The 17,980-nt window shown below is 42.5% G+C and overlaps 1 protein-coding gene across 1 annotated transcript in view; it reads left to right on the plus strand.

Annotated features, from left to right (window-relative positions):
- The first annotated feature begins 186 nt into the window (after positions 1 to 186).
- Polr1a (RNA polymerase I subunit A) overlaps positions 187 to 17,980 on the plus strand; it is a 78,414-nt gene continuing 60,620 nt past the window's right edge. The window contains exons 1-6 of the mRNA XM_004642798.2: positions 187 to 343; positions 6,910 to 7,114; positions 8,181 to 8,330; positions 13,281 to 13,388; positions 14,371 to 14,456; positions 14,588 to 14,691. Of these exons, the coding sequence (XP_004642855.1) occupies positions 267 to 343; positions 6,910 to 7,114; positions 8,181 to 8,330; positions 13,281 to 13,388; positions 14,371 to 14,456; positions 14,588 to 14,691 (730 nt within the window). The 5' untranslated portion in view covers positions 187 to 266. The remainder of the gene's footprint in view (positions 344 to 6,909; positions 7,115 to 8,180; positions 8,331 to 13,280; positions 13,389 to 14,370; positions 14,457 to 14,587; positions 14,692 to 17,980) is intronic.

Raw genomic sequence — 17,980 nt, forward strand, 5'->3', positions numbered from 1 at the left:
TTGTCCTGAATAAATTTTCTAAGACCATTATTTCAACGTCTCATATATCTTTAAGCATTTTCAAAATAAAAAAGATTAAAAATTCTGAAAAACAATCTTTCTTCCCCCCTACGAAAAAGTGATCTTGCCCACGTAAATATTCCAGCCTGCGTTTCCGGCGCGCAGGCGCAGTTTGAATCACATGTTGGCTCTCCGCTTACGGCTTTTTACCAGCGGTGTGTGGAACGTCTGTTTCTGCGTGTCGGATCTCAAAACGGCCCTGGAAGATGTTGGGCTCCAAGAACATACCCTGGCGGCGGCTGCAGGGCATTTCCTTCGGGATGTATTCTGCTGAAGAGCTCAAGTAAGGAGTTAATGGGAAGCGTGGCCATCCCGGGTCTTGAGGTGGGCGCCGCGAACTACCGTTCCCAGAAGGCCTTGCGCCCAGCCTATCGGCGGAGGACCTGGTAGTGGGTCGCGAGGCATGGTTGTCGGCTGCTGTGCTCCGCTGCCCAGGCCAAGTTCCCGAGCCCGTGTGTCCTGCTTTTGGCACAGTGCGGAGGGGCCGGGGTTGCCCCGCAGCACTGCCTTATCACCCGCTGATCTCCTCCTTAATTGATTAGTGTTTGTAGAATTTCTGTAGTGACTTACACGTGGCCATTTAAGTGTAGCATCCTCATATCTATACGTTGATTGTCCTTTAAGCCTCATTTCAACTCATAGAGCAGGGTACCTGATTTGTTCCCTGCCTCGTTACAAAATCATTGGAACTCTCTTTAGTCCTCATTTTGATCACGGTACCCTTTGGCGCTTTTTTTTTTTTTTTTTTTGTCTTTTTTTTCTTTTTTTGCGGAACCGAGGATTGAACTCAGATCCTTGCGCTTGCCAGGGAAGCGCTTATTCCACTGAGCCATCTCCCCGGCCCCAAGGATTTGGGGGGGGGGGCGCTCAGGATGCCTTCAGGGCGGGTCTAGTTTGGCTTAAGGATAAGGGGATCAAACCACTGTATCCTGAGCCTGACTGCTTTGTTTCAGCAGGCACTTAAAACACCTGAGCTAATGGGCAGCCCTACCCGCCCCCCCCCCCATTTGGCCATCTTAACCACTTCCTCTTGCTGTCTTCCACAATGTTTCTTTTACTGTTTGTGGGTCAAGTACTTTTTCTTTTCTCCATCGATCAGGCTGTCAACCCACAAATACTTCCTTTTTTGTCAGATACTAAGTAAGCTAGATGTTCACATATCAAGGAACATTTCACCTGTTTCTTGAGGTCCTATTTTATTCATATCCTAAATATTGTCTGTAGAGACATTTTTATTATTGATGCACCAAATTTAAGTCTCCAGCCCAAAATTCTTTTCCTGGTTTTTAGGTGAATTTCCAATTATTTAACTTTCTTGGACATCTTTACTTGACTTTCACAGAGATTTTTTTTATGTATCTGGTACCAGGTCTCACTACCTAGCTCAGACTCATAGTGATCCTCCGGTTTTCAGCCTTTCCAGCGCTAGAATTACAGGCATGCACTACCATGCCAGGTCTCCGTGGCCGGCTCAGCCCAGGGGACAGAGCCAGCCCCGCCTGTGGTGCCTGGGGTGGAACCCAGATCCCTGAGCTTGCCTCAGCAGGTGTCTCACCTGACCTTCACAGAAATATTAAACTCATATATTAAATAATCAATATACGCTGTTCCCCCACACACAAAATGAGATGGAGCTCGCCTTTCCAAAATGATGTGTTGAGTATAAAATGGTCATTAGAAATGGTGCAAATTCTAATTGCAAACCTAACATCTCTAACATATTTTGGACTTATTTTTTCCATTTCTTGCTATGTGTCATGTTTATGTTTTTTTTTTGTTTGTTTGTTTTTTAAATATTTATTTATTTATTTATTGTGTGTGGCCAGCTCAGCCCACCAGGGGGCGGGCGGGCTGGCATGTGGTGCTGGGGGATTGAACCGGAGGTCCCTGTGCTTTGCTTGGCTTAACTTGTTCTAAGTAGGTGCTTTAGACCACTGAGCCATCTCACCAGCCCCATGTTTATGTTTTTTATACTTTTCCACCCTTATTGCCCCTGCCTTAGAGCGTGCTCTTACATGTTTAAATCGCCACCACTCCTATCCGGTCCATCCTACACGCTGCTGTCAAAATGAGTCTTCCGCAACGTGTATGTGTTTATCTGTCCGTTTTTTCCCTCTGGTTTTTTAAGACAGTCTCACTAAGTTCAGGCTGGTCTTGAACTCACTATGTAGCACAGGCCGGCCTCAATTCACAGTGAGCTATAAGTTCTTCCTCAGCCTACTCAAGTGCTGGGATTAGAAGGGTGTGCCACTACACCTAGCTTGTCTGTCACTCAAAGCCCTCCAAAGGTTCTGTTTCCGTTGGATAAAGAATACCTTCTTAGCATAGCTTGTAAAGACTCCTATAATGAGGGCATTCCTGATTTTAGCTATAATATCATCCCTGTTCCCTGCTAAACAACTTGCGTATATCAAAAATTACTATCATATTAGAATATATGGCCCTTTGTTTAAGCTATTCTTCATTCAGTGCCCTGCCACAGTGACTTGTTTTTTGTCCCCTACCAAACACTTAATGTCCCTCGTTTTTGAGTTCTTTCTGTACCTAATGTAGTGTGCTTTTAATTGCTTATGTGCCTGTTTATATTTATCCCTGTCCATTAGCCTTGAGATTCATAGGATTTATGTTTTGTCCCTTTCTTTTTTTTTTCATGTTTGGTTGAGTAAATGGATGAACTCTGATATAAGTACCAATTGTAACAGTGTACTAGCTGATCATCTCTAATCATAAGTAGATTTGTAAGAAAGAAATGTTTTTGGTCGCTTGAGTTTTTTAAAAGATAATTGTCGAGGGCTGGGGAGATAGCTCAGTGGTCTAAGCGCCTGCCTGGCAAGTGCATGGACCAGAGTTCGATGCCTGGTACTGCATGCCGTGCAGGTGCCAGAACTCCAGGCATACTTGCTGGCCCTGAACCCAGACGTGGTGGCACATGCCTGTAATCCCAGCACTGGGGAGACTGAGACTGGCAGATGACTGTAGTCTGAGCTGCGTAGTGAGACCCTATATCCAATAAAAATAAAAATAAAGGTTAGGGCTAGGGAGATAGCTTGGTGGTCTAAGCATCTGCCTGGCAAGCACAAGGACCTGGGTTTGATCCCTAATACTTCATTCTGCGCTGACCCCAGAACCCTGGGCATACAGAGTTGGCTACCGAAACTAGTTGTGCTGGTGCACACCTGTAATCCCAGTGCTGGAGATGCTGAGACAAGGAATATCACTGCAAATCCAAGCTGTGTAGAGACTCTGTACCAAGTAAATAAAGAAATAAAAGATTTGAAAATTAAAAACAGGGCTGACCAGATAACTCAGCAGACTAAAGCACCTACTTAGGCAGAGTGCAGTAGCCAGGGTTCAATCCCAGCTTACCATGCCAGCCCCGCCAGTGAGACAGCCATTGAGACTGGGCATGGTGGTGCATACCTGTAATCCCAGTGTTTGGAAGGCTGAAAACAGGAGAATCACTCAAGTCTGGTCTACGTAGTGAGACCCTGTAGACCCTGTACTAAATACAGTTTTAAAAAATTAAAAATAAAAAGATAATTGTAGCCAGGTATGATGGTACACACTTGTAATCCCAGCTGTCTGGAGGCTGAGGCAGGAGGATTGCTAAAAGTTTAAGGCCAGCCTGGGCTACATAGTAAGTTCAAGGCCGTCGTGAATTACAGAGCAAGACCCTATCTCAAAAAAAAAAAAAAAGCAAAAAACCTAAAAGATAACTGTAGTTTCCATATCCAACACTAACACTGTAGACCTTTTTTTGATCTAAGGTCGAGGAATATAAATAATTGTCCCTCTTATGGCGTTAGGCTCTAGTAGCTTTCTATTTCACTCAGTAAAAGCCAGCTGACCTGGTAGGGTCTTTCTGGTCCTGACCTTCCCTCAGTTCAGGTCACCCTGGCCTCCTTGCTGACCCAGGACACACTGGCACACACCCACCTTGGATGTTTGCACTACCTGCTGCTGCTACTTATACAGCCTTTGGCTTGGTGATGGTAGGATTTGCTCCCTCATTGCCCTCAGGCCTTTGCCCAACTGTCTCCGTATAGTGATAGCTTCTCTGGTCGCTTGGTCCGCATCATTTTTTCTTCCCCTGCATTTTTTTTCTCCATAGCCATCCAAAGCTATGGAGGTATTTGATTCATTTTTTTCTTCTCTTCCTCCAATGGAATGTAAAGCCTGTAAGCACAAAGATTTTTCTTTTTTAGTTTTTTAAAAAAACCTTTCTTCTTTCTTTATTTGGTACAGGATCTCACTACACAGTTTGGACTCATAGTGATCCTCCTGTCTCAGCCTCCCCAGTGCTAGGGTTATAAGCGTGTGCCACCACACCCAGTTTCAGCGGCCTGGCACAGCATGTGCTACCAGGATCAAACCCAGGTCCTTGCGCTTGCCAGGCAGGAGCTTAGACTGCTGAGCTATGTCGCCAGCCTGAAGCATAGAGATCTTTATTTCCCCAGCACCCAAAACTGTGTCTGTAATGTAGTAAGCAAGCAGGCAATGCATACCTGTTGAGCGCATCAGTAGATAGCCATGTGCTCAGCACTTGGCACTTTAAATCCTTACTACAACCATTTGTGATGGTGCTACTGGTTATAGGAAAAGAAATTCAGGCCCAGAGAATAAAATGTCTAGAACTGGCAAAAGTCATGCTCCAACCCAAGTCTGTTAGTCTTAAATTGCATATTTTGCAGTGGAATCCTTATTGGTGTCCCTCCCCTCCCTTTTGCTCTTACAATGTTAAGAGGGACTTTCTCCTCTACCCCAGCAGAGAGGGCAGGTTTTTCCAGAGACTGTATTTTTTGCATTTTATCTTCTAACATATTCAATACAGACCATATTTGTATGTTTCATTGCCTGTAGGCTGTGATTTAAATGTCTTGTTGCATTCATGCCAATGTGAGCCACTCGTGTGCTGCATGCATGATTATTCCATCGACCGCCATAGGATAGTCCCATTAGGTGATATAAAGTACACAGTGAAATATTATTTAACTCTAAGAAACAAGAAAGTTCTGATACATGCCATCCACAGCGTGGATGAACCTTGAAGACATTAGGTGAAAAGAGCCCTGGAGATTGGTGATAGTAATGGTAGTGCAGTGTGAATGTATGTAATACCACACCACTCGACTGTGTTCTTAAAAATTATAACGTGCTAAGTTCTGTACATATTTAATTATTTCAAAAATTAAGAGGAAAGCAAAGCTAATTAGTTCAGTGTTATCCAGTTCAAGGTTGCAGGTGAAGTCCAACCTGGTGTAAAGAGACCACACATAACATCCAGTTAACCACTCATAAGATCCTGTTAAAGTTTCTGACAAAATCTGCTTATCACCATCAAGGTCACCACACAGATAGCCACTGCAATCGATCTGCCTAAAGGTAGCCTGGGTTTCAGACTGGCACAAGAGCGTCCAAAGCTTGAGCAGCTTAGTGGATGGACCAGTATTACTTAATGCACAGTATATATGTTACCTTCATGGAAAACTTACTGTTATTTTTATGCTGGTTTTCCATAGGAGACAAAAATGAGGTAGTTATTTTGTCCTTAACTTTATTTTCTAAGTTAGAAAAGTTTCAAGAAAACAAAGGCGTTTTAATAGTTTAGTCATGTGTCATTTGGTGATAAGGATGCCTTCTGAGAAGTCCGTCAATGATTTCATCTTGTGAAACATTGTAGTATGTACATACACAGACCTAGATGGCATGGCCTGCTACCCACCTGGGCTCTGTGGTGTGTGTCATTTAATGTGCAGCCTGTTTTTGACAGGAATATCTACCATGGCTAGTTAGTTATTCACCTGTCCTTTAGAAGTCCCTGTTAAATAAAATGTGCTGAAACCTTTTTTAAAGCAAGTTATGTTTCTTAAAGCTTTGAATATCTGTGTTTTCTTGAATTTGCTATTTCTGATTACGAGGTTGTTGTACATCCCTTTCACTGCACTGAATTAGGTCTGGTTTAGGTTGTGCTTCCTTCACGTTGTGTCACTTAGATTAAATCGCCCAGCTACTCTAAACCTTCTAAAAACACTTACAGTGATGCTTATCTCAGAGAACTAAAACCAAGAGCACACATGATCTTAGCCAAAAGTCCAAGAAGTAATTTTAAGACCATGTAAATAATGGCTGCTCTTAAAACAATGTGTAGTACATATTTAAGCCTTTTTTTAAAAAAAAATAAGTTGACCAACACATTTGATGTAAATTTTGCTCTAGATTTTTTCTTTTTGATTTTACTATTCTCATTCAACAAACTTACCAAGTATTATAGTTTAGATCTCAGATGTACCCCCAAAGTGTCATGTGTTTGAAGCATAATTAGATCATGTTGTTGCTGTACTAATCAGCAGATTCATCCATTGATAATTGTAGTAGCTGAATCTGTTGTTGGAGTGGGGTCCAGTTGGAGGTGGGTCACTAGGGGCATCACTTGGAAGGGGGTGTTCTTGTTCCTGGGCTCTTCTCTCTCTGCTTCCTGGCTGCCATGGAACGAGCAGCTATCCTACTCCATGCCCTCTGCCATGTCCTTTCTGCCTTTAGCTCACTAACCATGGATTGAATTGTCTAAAAACTGTAAGCCAAAATAAAGCTGTCCTATGCATTTGTGGATGCGGGATATTTTGCACCAGCAGTTAGAATGTGACTGATACACTGAGTAACCATTGTGTGCTAATCCTGCATAGGTATTGGGGTGTGGTGGTCAGAGTACTGTGAAGAGATTCTGTCCCTAGAAATGTCCATATGTCAGAGGAAACCATTAATCCTTTGAGTACAGTTTTGTAACTGCTGGAAAGGAAACAGCAAAGGTCCATAACCTGAATTTTCTCTTCTCCTTTTTTATCTCTTTAGGAAATTAAGTGTTAAATCCATCACAAACCCTCGGTACCTGGACAGCCTGGGGAGCCCATCAGCAAATGGTCTGTATGACTTAGCACTGGGCCCTGCAGACTCCAAAGAGGTGTGCGCCACCTGTGTGCAAGATTTCAACAATTGCTCCGGACACCTGGGCCACATCGAGCTCCCGCTCACAGTGTACAACCCTCTCTTCTTTGATGTATGTGCTGCCTGGGGTGTGTGGGTCTCAGGGCTGCTCATGGGGTTGTGAGGACCACAGCTCTTCCCACAGAAAGTGTCTGAGAAGGTTAAGCTTTAAGGGCTTTATGTTAAAGCTCTTTCTCTAAAAAGAGAAAATCTAGAAGACTTAAATACAGATTGAATTATCTGAAGTGCTTAGGACTAGAAATACTCATTTCATAGTTTTGTAGATTTTGGAATAGTTGCATGTAATAATAAGATATTTTGGTGATGGAACCCAAGTCTAAACAAGAGGTTCATGTTTCATATCTACCTACGTTATCCAGTCTGAAGGTAATACTATTTATTTCTCATGCACTTGCATTTGGACAGTGACCCATCACATGAGGTCAGGCTATTATTTCAACTTTCCTTTTACCCCTGTTTAAACAAATTTCATTTTGATTGTAATTGAGAAGAGCTCCGGTTGGATTCTGTTTATGTGAAGACAAATGCTCACATTTATTCTGTGTACCTTTTATTCCACAGGCTTTGTGCCTTTCAGAAACCTAGTGGCAACTCTGAAAACAGAACTTGAATATTCTCAAGGCCTCGGAGCTCTTAAAATGGATCTATAGAGATCCACTTCTTGATAGCAGGAGAAACCAAGCCCAGATAGCCCAACAGTCACGCCAAAATAATACTAGTATGAAGTCCTGCTCATGCGTGATTAGCTTTTAATATCAGTGAATATAGCCTCTGAGTGTTTTTTACAGCGACTTGTTGGTGTACATGATATGATTTGTCTGCTAAGCCTATTAAAGAAAGGTTGTTGCCGTAGTTAAGTAGCTCGTATAAGAGAAAGTAATAACCTGTCTCCCATAAGTAAATTTCACATTTTAATGTATTAAAATGAAACCATAAAAGAAAGCACAGAAAAATATTTCAAATTCATAGGTTCCAAAAAGCTTTTCTAAACATATAGAACATATATTCTGGAGTGGAATTCTTAAAAGAGAAAGCGACTGCAAAAAGAGAAATCTCAAGAGTACACAAGATCATCAGGAGTACTGTGTCTAATAACCTGTTTTTTGTATCATTCTTAGAAACTCTACCTGCTGCTCCGAGGTTCCTGTTTAAACTGCCACATGCTGACCTGTCCCCGGGCTGTGATCCACCTCCTTGTCTGCCAGCTGAAGGTTCTGGAAGTTGGGGCCCTACAAGCAGTGTATGAGCTGGAGCGAATTCTGACTAGGGTAAGTAGGTATTGGTAGTCAGACAAATCAGGAAAGCCAAGTAGTGGGAGTAAGAGATGTTCGTATGATGGTCATAATTACTATCCTAATAGTCACCAGAATGTGACTGTTACGTGAAAAGTACCAGTGCAGATGGCCCTTACAGGGTATAACTGCTACGGCAAGCAGAGACACTGAAGTGACACCAGAATTTGGAGGCATACTTAATGCCAGATGAACACTGACAGGAAATAAATTGTCCGTCAAAATATCAGGCCTCAAAGGCACAGGGAGGGAGGTTTTTGTGGGGTTGCAAAGGGAAGGTGCAGAGGTAGAGTACTTGGTTGCCTTTGATTGTTTCTTACAGTGTGCATCATAGTAACCAGCTGTGCATCACAGTGACCAGCCATTTGTGAGAAACAGAAACAACTGGAACTCGAACAGGGGCTGTCACCTGGACAACTGAGGGGTTCTGCTGTATTTCACCCTTTCAGTTTCCTGGCAGATCTTTGCTGGCCATGTTATGTGTGATCTTTTGAGACAAAGCCCAACCAGAAGCAGTAACATCAGAGTGGTCAGTGGTCCTAGGATAGGCCCTAGCCAAGGTCCCCAGTGTTGTTTATTACAGAATTTTCCCCCTAGATTGCTTTTAGGAAGAGACATAATTTAGGCCTCTCTGTTCTGTAATACCACCCCAGCCAGGAAAAAAGCCACAGCTAGCAGAGGGGTGGGGAAGCAAGGACTGGGGTAAACAGTCTGAAAAGGCACAAAAATCAGGGGGACTCATGTATTGAAATATAGAGCAGTCTTCAGCCATGCATGGACTGATCAATGTCCAGAGAGGTTAGAGCAGGCATTTGAGTATGTTGTCTTTTCAGAGTAAGCTTCAGAGGAGCTGTCTTGTCCAGATATCTAAAACTGGATTTCTGAATAAGAGCTGTTAACATACTATATGCAGGGGTGTCCACAGGTATAGCTGGTTTTTCAGCTAAATTTTTATGGAGCTGATTATGAAACTTCTTTACTGTTTTAGAGCTATGTGGCTTATATGCTATATGTGGTTTTTATTTAAACTAGGTGTTATGTCTGCTACAAATGCAGGCCTGTTATTGCTACCAATGGTCAAGGGTAAGGCATATCTAGGAATGATATTTTTTTACAACAGGACCTTGCAAACTTTTTTTACAGTATTGGGGATCAAACTCAAACTCAGGACCTTGCCAGACAGGCACTTCTGCCACTGAGCTATATCCTTGGCCCAACCCTGAAAACTTGTGTTGCCCTCTCAGCTTGGGTATGTGTTGCCCTCTCAGCCAGTCTGAGTAAATGCAGAAGAGCATTTATCCCACTTATCCATCTGTATGTCCAGGTGGAGGTAAGCGCCAATGACACAGACGCTGAAACCTGAGCTGGCTGCAGGGATACAAGAGCCAGCTCTGTGGCTTGAGTTCATACAGCATATGGTGGGGGCAGGTCTGGCTCTGATTTAGATAGATCTTGTGGGAGCTGGCTGGGGTTGATCTTTCTGTCAATTGGATCCCCAGAGGGGCTTTAGGAGAGCAGCTTTGATTTCCTTGGTGATAGGTTTCCAAACAGCAGCCGGAAGCAGTGGCTGAAGAGCTTTGGCCAAAATAGCTTTGTCCAAGGTGACCATAGCATGTCTAGTCTGTCATCTTAACATCTTACTTCCATCTATACTCAGCATCTGTCAGGGATTCATTTTTAAGTCTGGTTGATCAGACTCCCCTTCTCGAGCTGAGCAGGGCAGACTAACTGGGGTGCCCTGGGGGTCTTATCCAATGACCAGACCAAAGTGCATCCTCCTCCCTGTTGGGTCTGATGTGAGCCACTCAGTGGAGAGCCAAGAATCATCCTCCAGACCTGAGGGGAGTCAGGACATCTCAATGGTGTGCCTTCCCATCAGGACTGGAGAGGTCCTCGCTTCAGCGAAGAGGACCATGACTGGTCATCAAAGACATCAGCACGGTCAGTCTTACCAGCCAGCACACCAAATGCAGGGGCAGGCAGGAACAGCAAAACGACACCCACAAGGGTACTGGTGAATATCATTCCCAAAAAATCAAACCCCAAGGACTCAGGGAAGAAGGTTTTTATGGAGTCTACAGGAAAAGTACAAAAACAGAGTATTTGGTTGTCTGGTTCTTACAGTGTACATGACAAAGACCAGCTGTTGCTCAGAAACAAAGAGTAAGAACTGGAACTGTTACCTGGGCAACTAAAATCCTGAAGTGTACTGGTGGGGGGAGGGGGGGCATTTTCTGCTGCACAGCTACATCTTGAAAAAACATAAAGCTATGAGAATAATTGAATAGGTGATAATGAAAAAGATACTGAGAGGCTTCCTTTTGGGCCCAGGGTTATGCATTGCTTTTTTTTTTTTTTTTTTTTTTTTTTAAACCTGGAACTGGTGATTGTACTCAGGCCTTTGAGTTTGTCAGGGAAGCACTTATTCTACTGAGCCATCTCCCAGGCCCCAAAGATACGGCCCCCCCCCCCCCCCCGTGGTACCAGGGATTGAACTCAGGACACTGTTTATTCTACTGAGCTATCTCTCCAGCCCATGCATTGCTTTTGATTGTTATCACAAGAGCTATATAGCTCTTGGATCTATTTTAATGGAAACACTTTAATGTAGAAAATTCCTTATTGTGAATGTTTTTGTTGTAAAAGACATTACTTGGAGAACTGGCAAAACAAAAATGGTATCTGAGAGACGGTAGTAATTCCTTATGTTGATATATTGTATGAAGATGGTATCGTGGTCATATTAGAGAGTGTCCTTGTTTATAGAACATGTTCAATAAAGGGTTCAGAAGTGATGAGACATAAGATGAGTAACTGCTAAGTGGTTCAGGAAAAGAATTTTGGAAATACAGTACCTTTTTTTGAGTTTTGAGATTTTCCAAAGTAAAAATAAATTATCCCCAAAATTAGGAACATTTCACCATGAAGTATGATGTTTGTTGAACTTTTGTAAGCTTTTGTCGAATTAAACTCCTTTCCAGGCATATTTTTCTGATTGTTGAGTGTTTTTATACTCTATCACTTTTGAAATTTTAGATAAATTTTAGGAGATTTTAATTTCCTTTTTAAGTAGGTTCATTTGATTCTTTTCTGACATTAAGCTAATTTTGGACTCCTAGTATAAATCCATTTCATTCTTTTTCATTTATTGCTTTTTTGATATATTGCTGTTTTTCATTTTCAAATATTTTCTGTAGTGTTTTTGCTTTTATAACTATGAGTGAGATTGCTTTATAAATTTCCCTTCTCATATTGTTCTTTGGAATTTGAGTATTTAGAGTATCTCAGCCTTATAAGAACAAATCAAAGAGTTTCTCTTTCCCTTAAAATGCTCTGAAAGAGATTGTAAGAGATTCGTGACGTGCTGCACTAGTAGAACAATGCCAAACACTCTCTTTAGCAGTGTCCTCACAGCCATTCAGCAACTAACCCTTTTTGGCTCTCCAAGTGACTGCCTGGAGGCAAAAGAACAAGATCAAGTCAGCGGCTACAGAAACCACTTCTAAAATTCATATGCCCCTGACAGAATCAGTATCTTTTCTAAGAGTTCCGTGAGCTGGGTGCCCAAGTTCATGCCTGGTGAGGGAAGCTTAGAGCTGTGGTCTCCTAACTGGTATGTAGTTCAGAGCGTTGGTCCAGATGCAGGCACACCCCTGCTGGTCGTTTGTGCCATCAGCAGTAGTACCCACTGCTACAACTGACATTTCCATTTCTGTCACATTTCCTGGGCTAAAAAGTTAACCCAGGGTCAGAACTCTTAGAAATAGGGAAACACAAAAGGAGAAAGAAAAGGTTGTCTTAAAACTTTTCTCGAAGTTATGTTTTAGGAATTTGTCCATCTCTAGTTTAAAATTTACTGGTGTAAAACTACTGGTGGCTACTGTCCTTAAAAATTTTTTTTTGTAAAATATACATTAAAAAATGTAATCATGCATATATATCCATATGGTGCCCTTTCTTAGCAAAATATTTTCCAAGTTCTAGAAACCCTCTCTTCTTCCTTTTTCATAATAGGCTTTTTAAGCCACAAGTGCATAGTAAAAATTGGCATGGCTTTAGTTTGAGCCCTAGGATGCTGCTGCTATTCTCAAGAGAGGCCACTCTTTGCTTCTGCTTGATGGCACTACCAATGTGAGACCACCATAGTCTGGTTTGAAGCCTAAGGCTCTTTAGACTGCCTGAGCTAGTGTACAAGGACTGGCGCTTCCCAAAGGTGCAGCCTTTGGACCCTTCTTTTATTATGTTTCTGTGTTGGTGTCCTGTTAGATTCCTACCCTGGCAGTTGAGCTTTCAGCTATAATTCCTGTCTCCAACTTATTTGAGAGCTTTGAATTGAAAACTTGCACGTTGCTGGGGAGATGGCTTGGTAGAATAAGCGCTTCCCTGAAAACTTGCTCATTGCTGAATTGGAAAGTGTGCCCAAGGCCAGGGCTGCCACGTCAAAGAGCTCTAGGGAACCTTACAGACATTGATACCAGTATTACCCCCAGAAGCTCATGGTGCACTGAGTGACATCCTACATTGTGCAACCGCATTCCACATACTCTTTGGCCTTGAGAGGTTTCTGTTTGCCTTCCAGTTTGTCCTGTCTGTCCTTCTGAGCATTAAGATTTTTAAAATATTTTGGGCCGGGGAGAAGGCTCAGTAGAATAAGCCCTTCCCTGGCAAGTGCAAGGGCCTGAGTTCAATCCCCGGTTCCACCAAAAAAAAGATTTTTATAATATTTTATCCCATTTTGAGTCTTTCCACTGTTAAATTTGGGCTGAGTAACGCAGTGCACAGGATTGGAAGCATAGATTCTGTTGTAGTAGTCACAGTCTCTTTTTCTCCCTTCAGACTTATTTCAATGAGTGGCTAGCCTCAGGGGTGGTAGACGAACATATACTAACTTCATTGGACTAACACAATTTTCCTCTTTGTTTTTAGTTTCTAGAAGAAAATGCTGATCCTTCTGCCTTTGAAATTCAAGAAGAATTAGAGCAATACACAACCAAAGTTGTACAGAACAACCTCTTGGGGGCGCAGGGAGCACATGTGAGTTCTCACCATAACCTGTTTTTAGTGGCATTGTCACAGTTCTCTGTGTAGTTCCATTTGCATATGATTTTGGCTCTTGAAGTCTACATTTCAGTTCTTCCTCTGAGAAGCCTGAGCTTTCAAGTTGGGTACCTTTCTCTGAGTGACTGTTTCCTCATCTCTATTGTAGGACTAATGAGACAATTAGGTAATGTTAGGTTATCTAAAGTGTATCTAGCAAGCATCTACTTTGAGAACTGTGTTTCATAGCACCTGTGTAATGAATGTGGTGGATAATCAACCATAGTACTGATTTTGAAGTGAGACTTGCCTCCTGTCTAGGTTCTACACCAGGGATTCTGATTCCCTTGGTCTAGGGTAGGACCCATGTTGAATTACAGTAGCTCCCAGCCTGTGTACAACCATCCACAGAGCCACTGTGACTGAGCCTTCCTCAGCTCTAGGTCTATCTGAGGGAGGCAGCAGGCTGGGAAGACAGCTGCACCCTGAGAGGTTTGTTTTACAGTTGATGGTAACCAGGGCTATTGAGTGTTTACTGTATTCCTAGACCTGTATTACTACACTCATGATATCTTTAGGTAGTTACTATTATTATTCTTTATTATGAATGAGGGGGTGGAGGAGATGGCTCAGTGGAATAAGCGCTTCCCTGGCAAGCGCAAGGGCCTGAGTTCGATCCCCAGTTCTGCAAAAAAAAAAAAAAAAAGTTCACTCTTTACTATGAATGAGAAGTGGAGCTGAAATGAAGGCATTCAGTAATTGGCATAGCTTGGCTATATCAGGGCACTGTGGGGTTTTGTTTTGAGTTGTTGATGCCAGGGCCTCTGCCACTGAGCGTCATCCCAGTGTTGGTGGAAAATTTTATATAAGAAAGCAAGGGTAGTTTCTGCTAGTTAAAAATAAGACTTAAAAGCCACAGAATGAATACACATTGGGTTTTTTCAAAATTATACTCCAGAGTCCTCTCACTTTTTAACAGGTGAAGAATGTGTGTGAGAGCAGGAGCAGACTCATTGCTTACTTCTGGAAGGCACACATGACAGCTAAGCGCTGTCCCCACTGCAAGTGAGTATCCGTGCACTGCCTCTTTCTTTCCCTAGGCAAGAAGGCTCTGGCCAGTCACTCAGAGCCATTGTTACATGTGATGTTGAAATTTGTTTCTCTCTTCAGTCACCTTATGTGATTCTTATGTGCAGGACAGGGCGGTCAATTGTCCGCAAGGAGCACAACAGCAAGTTGACAGTCACATATCCAGCCATGGTACACAAGAAGCCTGACCAGAAAGACACAGATCCCTTGGGTAAGGAACCTGGGGATTCACAGGTGCACGCTGGCCATATCTCAGGCATGGCCGTCAGATGTGCCCTGGCCTTGGGGATATGGGTCCTCCTTAGCACCTATTCCCAGGCTGCATGTTTCCTTCTCACCCCAGGGAACCAGTTGGTGGGCAGGGTTATTGGAGGAGGCAGTGCGCTAAGGTGCCTCTTGCCTCAAGTGGCTGTTTCTCTGCAAGATGTTTGAATAAGAAATACATTTTATTGGGCAAATAGAATTTTATTGGGCAAATAGGCTGTAAGATTTAATTGTAAAACAAAGGTGCAGTAAAATGGGGGTAAATAATTTTTAAGACTTCAAACATTCGGTAAAATGTTAGCGCCATCTACTGGCTGTTCCTAGTTGTTCACTGACACCACTACAGGTAAACTAGATCGGCACTTTCAGGGGTACTGAGGAAAAATGCTTGAGACTGACCACTTTCACCTTTTTTTTTTTAAATTGGTAGTGGTAGGCTTGTTTAAACATGTTTTCCTGTTTTTTGTTCTAAAGAGGTAAGAAATAAGATTTGTGTAAAGTATCAAGACCAGTAACCTTCATACAAAGGGGTGGGAGACATGGCTCAGTAGAATAAGCGCTTGCCTGGCAAGCGCAGGGGCCTGAGTTCAATCCCCAGTTCCACCAAAAAAAAAAAAAAAAAAAAAAAAGAGCAGTATCTGCAATGTAGTATATATTCTATAGAGGTAGTCAACATGCCGGGGTGAAAAAGCACAACCTGTGACTGACAGGTGGCCCTGGTATATACTCTGCATGGAGAAAGCTACTCTCTAAAGCTTCAGTTTCTAACCCATGTCCCAGCAGTCCGTATTAGGTGGAGGATTTTTCCCCACAGGGCTTGAGAATGTGAAACAAGCAAGGAAATAAATTCACTTCTTAGAGATGTCATTTGTATCTTTTGCACTGAAGACTCCGGCAAGGATGAAGTAATATCAGAATTGTTTTTTCTGGAGTTTTGGGGTTTTGTTCTTTTTCCAAAATTGAACCCAGGAGCCTTTACACAGAGCTATATCTCCACAGTGCTTTTTATTTTGAGACAGGAGTCTCACTAAATTGCTCACGATTCTCCCTCTCCATCCTCCCAGAGTACTGGGAGTACAGGCATATGCTACCAAGCCTGGCCAAACCTTTTTTGTTATTTTTGAGACAGTATCATTATGTAGGCCGGACTGGCTTTGAACTCACTATACCCCACGGTGGCCTCGAACTTGCAGTGATCCTCCTGCCTCAGCCTCCTGAGGCATGTGCCCCCATACCTGGCCCTATTTGTTTGTATATTGTCTTTTTTGAGGTAGGGTCTCCGTATGCATCTAAGGCTGGCCTTGAGCTCACTTTGTAACCCAGGCTGGTTTCAAATTTGGAACGATCCAAGTGCTGGGATTACAGGTGTGTGCCACCATGCCCAGTGCCTATTATTTTTAAATAAACTTTAGAGTAATTTTAGACTTTTCCAGAGAGAAGTAGCAAGCATACTAGATGTCTCTTACACTCAGTTTGCCCTAATTTAGCATTTTAGGAGCATATGTCAAAACTTAACATTTAACCTTGGCATGGTACTATGAATGCAGATTTTATTTGAGGTTTGTCAGGGTTTTTTTCAGTGACTTTTTTTGTGTTCCAGGATCCAATCAAGGATACCACCCTGCATTTAGAAACCATTTTTATAGGCTGTGGTTGTAACTCAGTGGTAGAGCATTTCCCTCCATGTGCACAGCCCTGGCTTAAGTCTCCAGTATGACAAAACAAAGCCTGCTTCATTTTATTTAATAATCACTGAATAGCACAGGATTATATTTTCCCTTGCTTACCTGTAAATAACTCTTAACACAATTTTCCTTTAGTACACATTTGGAAATTGCTATTGTATCCCTTAGCACGCCCTGAAACATGCTACCAGAATGGAAACAAAGACAGTCAGAATACTAGAAAGTAACTTTCTGCAAATATCTAGCAGTTACTTAGCCTTGAGTAGTACCTTTGCCAAATCCACTTTTCTGATGTGAACTTTCCCTGCAACTATAAGAATAAGATGTTGTACCCAGAAATCTGTGCAGTAGAAATATGTAGACTGTAGTGCTAGGGGTGGAGTTTTGTATTTAACAAACATTTGGTTGTTGGGCAATTGGCATTATGCCAAGGACCGTGTTTATAGGAGTCCATGGTACCAAGATGGAGACTTGGCCATGTGGCCCCTGCTCTCTCAGGAGACTACAGGTGACAAACCATTAACGCAGAGCGGGTGATCGTCCTTAGTCTGATCAGGTCATCTTCATCACACTAGAGAGCAGAGAAGTGAGGCTTCTGCTTAAATAGTCCCCAAGGACTGGTGATCCAGGAGAAGAGCCATAAGCTTATGAAAAGCTGTGTAGCTCCAGGGAGTTCCCCAAACCCCTTGAGCACATTAGCATTTAGAACAAGAATTCTGGCAGCCAAGACACTCCCACCTGTGGAAGTCCAGTGTTCCCAGGTTATATAACCTCCAAACCCTTTTTAAAATAGTAGTTGTTACAGTTGAGATCAATGCATGTTTGAGATGCTCTAAAATTCTAGCTAGGCAGATTTTCTTGTTGCACATTGTCGAGCCTTGTTAGGAACAAATACAGCTCCTCTGAGATGCCTGTGTGTGTGTGTGTGTGTGTGTGTGTGTGTGTGGTACTGGGGATTGAACTCAGGACCTTGTGCTTGCCAGGCAGGGGCTTATTGTACTGAGCTACTTATCTCCCCAGCCCTGAGATGACATCTTGTAGATCTCTTCTGTCTCTTAAGCTCCCATTGACTGAACAACCTCCATGTGCCTTCTCGGAGAGCTAAACTGCAAAGAGGGCACTTCTGGTGTAGCACTAGGGAGAACCAACCAGTCTTCCACCTTCAGACATGGTTAACAGGAAAGTTTAAGTATTCATTTCTAGAAATGCTCACAAAATTGTTTAAGTTAATATGGTCTGATTTTTCCCCCCACTGAACATACATAGCTAATAGGATTCTCCTTGAAGTTCAGAGCTACTCTTCTTTGCATATCCAAACTTCATTTGCATTGATTGGCTGAAATGTTTTGCTGTTAAAAGTGTGCAGGTTCCTTGACTTAGCAATTCCACTTCTATCATCTTATACAAAGGAATTAGAGTACCCACAGCATTGCTGAAGTAGTTTAAAACTAGAGATGCTTCAATGGCCTGTTAATAGAAATAAATTTTATTTATTTTTTATTATTTATTTGTGTGTGTGTGTGTGTGTGTGTGTGTGTGTGTGTGGCCAGC

Source organism: Octodon degus, unplaced genomic scaffold, assembly GCF_000260255.1.
Source record: "Octodon degus isolate 3935 unplaced genomic scaffold, OctDeg1.0 scaffold00162, whole genome shotgun sequence".
NCBI classification, from domain to species: Eukaryota; Metazoa; Chordata; class Mammalia; order Rodentia; family Octodontidae; genus Octodon; species Octodon degus.